Genomic DNA, 7,754 nt, shown 5'->3' on the forward strand with positions numbered 1-7,754 from the left:
GGTCCGATAGACACTAGCCTAACAAGGCGACCCTCCCCCCTGGAAGACAGAAGACAGGTTCGTGGAAGCGGAAGGAAGCCGGATCAAACGTATCCAAAATCTTGATGCAGCTGCCAACCAAACCGAACGCCATTTATCCATGCCCAAACAATACTCGTCAGTAACAACGTATTTAGCAAATCTCGTGGAAACCCGACACATAACTCTATGCACGTTCAAGAAAACATTTACAAAAGAGATGGGTGTGCTGGGGTCGGGGCATACCATCAACAAATTGAAACAAAAAAATAGACCTGCCCATTGAGCTCACGGACATGGCGTCTGAACGTCTCGTTCCCTAGACTACGTGCTCGACGGAAGTGACTCGGCGGTTGACGGAAGAAACGGTCTCTTCGACAGTGGAGGACACACTTCTACTGGCCTCCGCCCTTGTCGAATGCGCCATAGCCGGCGGAAGGACGTGGTTGCCTGGCGAAGTTGAAGAGCGGAGGAGGTCGTGGTTGTCGTGGTTATCTGGCGAGGTTGAGGAGCGAAGGAGGTCTCTACTGGCATCCTCCGCCCTTGTCAAATGCGCCATATGCAGCGGAAGGACATGGTTGTCTGGCGAGGTCGCGGAGCGAAGGAGGTCTGTGGGACAATTGCAACACCAATCAATGACGCATCGGACGAGGTAGATGACGTTGACAATTACGAACATACACAAGGCGAGAAAGGAATAGTTCGATTGCCACGGTAGCTCGTGATTGGGGTCAGCAGTCGGCAGGGCTGGAAGGTTAGGCGGTGCGGGTGAGGGTAACGGCATGGCTTCGGACGAGTGTGCGGTGAGCGAGAGTGTGAGGGTTAAGACGAAGAGAAAGCAGGTGCGGGCGAGGGGACGGGACGTGGGGTTAGTGCAGTCGAGCATGGCGAAGAAGGGTGGTGTTCAGTGGATGGATCGTGCTGGTTGTCGGTTAAAGGTTGGACGAAGCGTGTCGAAGATAGTGAGGATGGCAGAGTGGAGACGGAGAAGAAGGAGGCAACTACATTGCTCTGGGGGATTTAAATAGGACGGGTGGGACGGGTGATTCGGGTGGGGCGTGGGTGTTGCAGATGGGGATGGGGAAAACTAGGGAGGGATTTAGGATCAATGGGGGGGTATTCAATATTGTGCCAGCACTGCGACATGCTGTGGTTGGCTCGTGCGAGCCAATAACATGCGTAAATTATCATCCCATTCCCTGCTGTGAGTGTGATCAAGGCTGATGATGCCCACACACAATTTTCTTCCCTGTTTAGAACGACCCTGAGGATCGTTCTAAACAGGGAAGAAAATTGTTGCTTTTGCACATAGTTATGATAAAAACTGTTCCCATTGGCCGGTCACAAGATATGATATTCTTGCATGCAGGTATCCCCATGCAGAAATCGATCACTTCTTCGTGCAAGAAAAGAAGTGGACACACAGTTTACTGGAGTGGGCGACGACGGGCTTAAGTACTGTGGTGTGGTGTGGCTAAACGTGTCCAGGTGGCTATCGTACAGCAGTGAGTACGGGAATCCCCTATCATACCTCTCTCCCCCCCACAATTGATGGTCTCGAATTTCCCATATTGTTTGCCTGCTGTGTCCCCTCTCCCAACCGCCACAACCACCGCCGCGGCGGGGTCTTGCGGCGGTGGTGCGCGGGGTCTTGCTGGACCCGTATAACACATGGCACTATTCGTCTCTCATACGGTACTCTCCTACCCGCCCTACCCGCTTATCGACCATCCCTATCTCCATGGCCCGCGCGAACCCCTCTCTCGCGAGCAAAGTGGCAAAGTTTAAAAACATCGCTTCTATCACAGCCATTCTATCTTGCGTCTTGTGCATCCTATCTTGCTATCCATCACCTACCCGTCACCACTACCACCACACCTCAAGTTTATCCAGCTATCCAACCATTTCTTTCTCTTTAATTTTTTCCTCAACCCCCGTCTCTTCCCAAAACCCCTGGCCCCAAAGTTCCCACCCCTTTCCAATCCCAAACCCATCTCCTACACAACTGTACACTACAGTACATCGCCCAGTGTATAAGCTTCGCCCCACCCCCCACCGCCCCTCAGGCCTCAGGCCGTTGACCCCGGCAGATACCCGACTCCTCTACGACTCCTTTAAACAACCAATCCCCCCATCCCTTTCCCAACGGCTACGTCCTATCCCCCTCCCACATCCCGCTCCTTGACACCCTCCTGCCCTCTCGCCCTTCATTTTTTCTCACTTGAATTCCCCCACTGCCCGTCCGCAAACCCATCACCTGGTGACGGTCTTTGCGTCCACAACCCGCCTCGCTCACCCTTGTTCACGAAAACCACACACATGCCTCTCAGAAAAGCAAAGCGTACATTGCTGCAAGCGTATGACGCTGAAGAGAGAACAAAACTTGGACAATAATCAATCAATTGTAACGGATTTCTTCAAGTAAAACCGCGTTGTAAAACAGTGAAAAGTGATTTGCGAGATCCTCCCTTGAGTAGTGCAATACGCTAATAGTGCAGTATTCCACCGCGTGGCCCTCCTTCTGTTTACACCCCCTCTTCCGCCTGCTCCCTGTGATTCCCCGCAGCGACGGCACAACGAAGACACTGACCCGTCTGTACTACCTGACGGGCTTCGCTTTACACTGGACGTATTCCAATCCAACCCAAATAAAATGCAGTGCCAGTCGAACACCTCCCTCTCCGTTTCACTTGCCCGCGTGCTGTGTTCACTGCGCACCACAATGCCGTGATGACGCGGGGGTGTGGGAGCAGCGACTGCAGGCTCACAATCAAGGTGTGGAGAGGAGTGGTGTAGTGCGGAGTGAGGATAGGCTGTACCGTTCTCGTTCTAGTCGCTGTACTGGACTACTACTCACACCTTTTCATAAGCGCTTCCTCTTTAGATTGGCTTCCTCACAAAGACACCAATCATGGATTGGAAACGCCCCATGCCGCCGCCTTCTCGCAAGAGATTTGATGCCCATGTCACGGCCGAGAGACACTCGTGTGACGGCCAGGCTGCTGCGGCGCTCAGCCATGTGTGGCGTTTCCCGGGGCGAGTGCCTCCGAGAAGACTAGTCTGGAGTGAATAAGTGTTCTGTCCTTTTATTTCTCTCGTCGACACGAGACTACGGGTCTTTAAATACCTGCCGTATGTAGTGCTCGAGTGTCCTTCCACGCCGTCTCGGATACTGCAGACAGTGGGAGGTGGGCGTGTGTACGTTTGCAATGTACAAAACTCTAACGATTAGATGCAAACGGTTCCAATCTTGTGTACAGTATACCGTTCAAGCGAGTCCTTCACGAGCGCGGGCATGTGACCGGCAACGAACAATTGCGTCCCAGGCGCGTCACAGGCGCACCAGTCCTCCCTCTAATTTGATGCTTCATGCATACTTGAGTTTAGAGGCTGAGACAACTGCTTGATCTGGGAAAGTGGAGAGACATTTGGCGAACATTTTTGGTATATCTTCTTGTATGTTCTCGAAAGGTTCCCACGTTGGTTCCTCGTCTTCAAACCCACGCCATCTGACTTGAACTTCGTACATCGCGGATGTGTCATTGTAACGCAAGTCGAGTATCTCCTGTACTGTATTGTAGTGGGGATTGTTGTGCCCAATAGTATCGAGAAGGGTCTCTGTGACATGTAACTTTGAGTCCGCATAAAATTTGAGACGGTTAGCGTGAACTAGAGTTGGTGAATGCGATAGAAGGTCTTCAACCTCAAATACCAAATCTGAAACAGCACGAGCCACGCGTTGGGGGCCACGCCACTTCACACGAAGTTTGTGTCCAATATTGGACAACCTCTGCGCAACTAAGACGTAATCTCCAACCTCAAAATTGACATCTTGTACATGCGTCTTTGCGTTGTGAGTCTTGAGTGCCGCCTGACGTTTTCGGGTGCGGTTGTGGGCAACATACTTGTGAATCTCGTCTACTCATTTGAGTAGCGATGCGCTGTGCAACAGCTTTTGAGCCTTGATGAATTCGAGTGACCGTGGCTCGGCTTGACCCGGGGGTAGGATGGACAGTAGTGGGCTGTCTGGTGACATGCCAGTGAAGGCCGTGATCGGGGCCTTGTTTCCCAAAGAAGGGCGCTTTGTGTGGTTGAGGATGCTCTGGATGAGTCTGCATACAGCCGGCCATTCTTTCTCCTTCATGCGAAATTCCGATAGTAGCGCACGACAAGCCCGCAGTACCTCTTTGCAAACCGTCTCGACTGTTCCATTACCTTGAGGACAGTAGGGAGTGGTAAAGTGGTGGCGAGAGTGCAAGGAGCGATTGACGGCGTCCATGACTTTGTTCTTGAAATGAGCACCGCGATCCGAGACCCAATTCGGAGTAACTCCAAAGGAGGCCATCCAGCGCAGCAAAACATCTGCAGTGGTCTCAGCGTCCGCAGCGTGGCACGGTTCGATCCATACGAATGAAGAGGCATCATCTTTCAGGAGTAATGTATAAACTGCCCCCGTTGTGCTTTGTCCCATGTAAAGGTAATCGAAGTGTAAAACTTCGTTTGGTTTGTCGGAATGCAGTGCATGGTTCATAGGCCTGGGTACGCGATGGCCGCCAATGGTGAGGAGACAGTGCAGACATGATCTACAGAAAGCCTCTACGTCCGCCTTCATGTTCTTCCAATAGAAATGATCGGTGATGTGTTTCAAAGTTGTGTCCGAACCTCTGTGTCCACCCCGACCACAGTGTGCGATTACACAAATACGTAGCTGCAACTAAACCGCTACGGCTGGCACCCACACACGTCCTTGTTCATTGATGTGCAGGTAGGAGCGCTTCTGTTTCGGTATGGTCTCTTCCCCAGTCTCCATGGCTTCTTGTTGTGCAGTCATCAGGTCCGCTGGCTTTGGCCAGGTGAACTCGGGATCCAGTTCGGGAGCGACTGGCGCGGTGAAAAGCGATGAGAGGCTCGCTCGAACAAACAGGGAACTTTCCTGTTCGGAATGCTTCGCCCCCCAACGGGACAGGAGGTCCGCCCAGCAATTGTCTTCGCCCGGGATGTGAACAACAGTGTAGTGGAAGCCTGCGAGGTGCATGGCCCATCGTTCAATCTTTGTGACCTTGTGCTTGGCGAGATGTGGAGATGCCAAGTGAGGATTGAATATGAAAACGAGATTCTTGTGGTCAGTGTACAGACAAAATCCCTGTGGTCGTAAAAGCAGGTAGTCTAACTTTTTGACCGACTCCACTATGGCGAACCCTTCCTTCTCGGGCGTGGGCCAGCGAGACGAGGAGCTATGAAATGAACCAGATATGAAGGCCAGCGGCATGTGGCGTTGTTCTTCAAAGGGTAGGTCCATGTCCGATGAGGGTATCTGAGTAAGGACGCCGGCCCAATGTTGGTCGGACGCATCGGTAAATAGACACAATAGTTTGTCTGGGTGGGGATGTGCTAATGTTACGGCCTGGGCAAGGGCATTCTTGACATGCTGAAAACAATCATCTTCAATCTGACCCCAGATACCGTTTTGTAGTTTAACTGATACAGCTGCGCGCTTCGTGCGGCGCGACAGCCCGGCGTACACCTTCTGCAATGCGTTGTGTAGGACCGCGATCGTAGCATTGAAGTTCGGAATAGCCGAGCGCATCCAGTTGGCTGCGCATACAAATTGTTGCAGTTGTGCGCCATTGACCGGGGGAGACATGTCCAGAAGTGACCGGAGCTGAGTAGGGTCCAGCTTGACGCCCCCCTTACTGACTATTCTTCCACACTATCTAACCTTTTCTAGAAAGAATTTGCACTTTTTCGCGTGCAACTTGAAGTTATGCTTTCGGCACACCTCGAAGAAGGAACGGAGTACATCGAGTAAGTGGTCAGGGGAATGGCAATGGATGAGCATGTCATCCAGCCATTGCAAAAGGTTCTCGCGGATGTCCTTGGTTATAAGCTGAAAGCTGCTTTGAAGATATGACACTGCGTTGGACTGACCGTGCATAACGCGTGTCGGAGTAAAGACTCCGTCAGGCGCTATGAAGCTTTGGCATTCCTGAGACTCAGGATGTAGGGGAAGTTGCCAGTAGCCATTACACAGGTCAAGAGATGCAAAGCAGACGTCGTTAGCTAGATCAGAAGTGGCCTGCTGGAGGTCGGGCATCGGCCAAATATGCGGCACAGTCTGCAAATTGGCTGGTCTGAGATCAACCGTGAACCGAAATTGTTCCGGTCCCGGTTTCGGTACGATGAGGGGGGCGCACGCCCACTGAGAGGTATTGTTAGGGTAGATGAGCCCCAGGCCCTGGAGTTCATCCAACTTTTTGCGAAGGAAAAGGCGCTGGGGAGGGGCGTATCGACGAACCTTGACGCGAACCGGAACCGCGTCTTGCTTCAGAATGACCTTCATGGGTGGGATATTTGCAGGCGGATCCGATCCAAGTCTGACTCGGAACGAATCCGCATATTCCTCGACAAGGTCCGCGAGTGGCCGATGAAGCCGCCTGGGCAAACCGTTTTCCTTCGCTTTGCCAATCATTTCCTTCAAATAGGGTGACATTTCGTCGGGGTCGTGTTTTCCCACATCAAAAGTCTCGAAATCCGTCGAGTCGTCTCGTGATTCAGCGTTCCATACGTGCAGGGTTGACATACTTGCGGGTTGGTCAGGTCGACTGCGAGGAAGCGAGTCAATCGGGCGTGGTGATTGCGAGATTATGGCGGGGGCGAGCAGCATTTGCGACAATTTCCCTGTTCCGGAGGGATTCTCGGTGCTGGGAGGACTGGTGCTTTCAAAAAACATTTCGGTTTGGTCCGCGGGTGACGGAGCTGAGCAGTAGGCCTTTTCAGTCTCCGGTGATGGGCGCGAGAAACCAACGTGTGAGAAGTCACAATCGTGATACTTGTCCCTCACGTCCTTGAGGTGTTCATCGAGATCGAAACCCAATGCTTGGAGTAGAGGCCGTGATAAAAGCATCTCCAACATTGGTTCTTCGAACACTAGCCATTCCACGTTTCGGAGTCGCAGGGGGCCATGCGTAGTGAACAAAGTTAACGAAATACGCGCCTTCTGCTTCGCAAAAACTGTGGGCAGTTCTTCTGCTTCTTCTCTACCGAGCGCCAGGTGCAAACCTATAGGCCTCTTGAGGGGCAGAAGTTGAACGAAAACACCAGCGTCTGCGCAGCTTTCCAGCTGTGACTTGCTCAGGGCCGCATGGTCCGCGCCGTAGTCTCCATTCACGGTAACGGCGACAGTGTCAGCGAGATTTGCCCTGATACGGCCAGGAGGTAAGTGTTCCTTCCCAGTCGCATCCGTTCGAGGTCTTTGTGGGATAAAACCCCTCCGCCCTGGGTTGGGTGAGAGGCGGAGGCTTGAGCGAGGGAGCACGCGACGTGGACGCGACGCGCCAATTGAACCGATCGGACGAGCTCGCGAAAAGGGAGTGGCTCACTGGCCGGTTACGCGCAGTCGCCCCGTGGTGCGTGAACGGGAGCGACCGGTAACGGGTTAGAAGCCAGCGCGCGCGACAGACAACCTAAAACGGACGTACGTAGGCGCAAAAGGGACGGGGGCGAGCTTGCCCCCGTTTACTGGTGGGGACGGGTGCCAGGTCTTAACCCCGCAGGGGGACGCCTCGGACACCTGTCCCAGTACAGTAGTACAGTACCTGCCGCCTAGTGCGTGCCGGGTACTGTACACAATTAAAAAACTAGCGCCATAATTGCTACTACCGCACGGACGCTGCTACTACACGTGTGCACTACTGTACACGCGTGTTGCTTACAGACTACCGCACGGACGACACGTG

General features: G+C 53.1%; 1 protein-coding gene across 1 annotated transcript; it reads right to left on the reverse strand.

Annotated features, from left to right (window-relative positions):
• Nucleotides 1–205: 205 nt before the first annotated feature.
• On the reverse strand, nt 206–316 carry CHC_T00004809001 (hypothetical protein). The gene has a single exon (XM_005716525.1). The coding sequence runs from the start codon at nt 314–316 to the stop codon at nt 206–208; it is 111 nt and encodes a 36-aa protein (XP_005716582.1).
• Between the last annotated feature and the right edge of the window lie 7,438 nt (nt 317–7,754).

The sequence above is a fragment of the Chondrus crispus genome, genomic scaffold (genome assembly GCF_000350225.1).
Source record: "Chondrus crispus Stackhouse genomic scaffold, scaffold_25, whole genome shotgun sequence".
Lineage (NCBI taxonomy): Eukaryota > Rhodophyta > Florideophyceae > Gigartinales > Gigartinaceae > Chondrus > Chondrus crispus.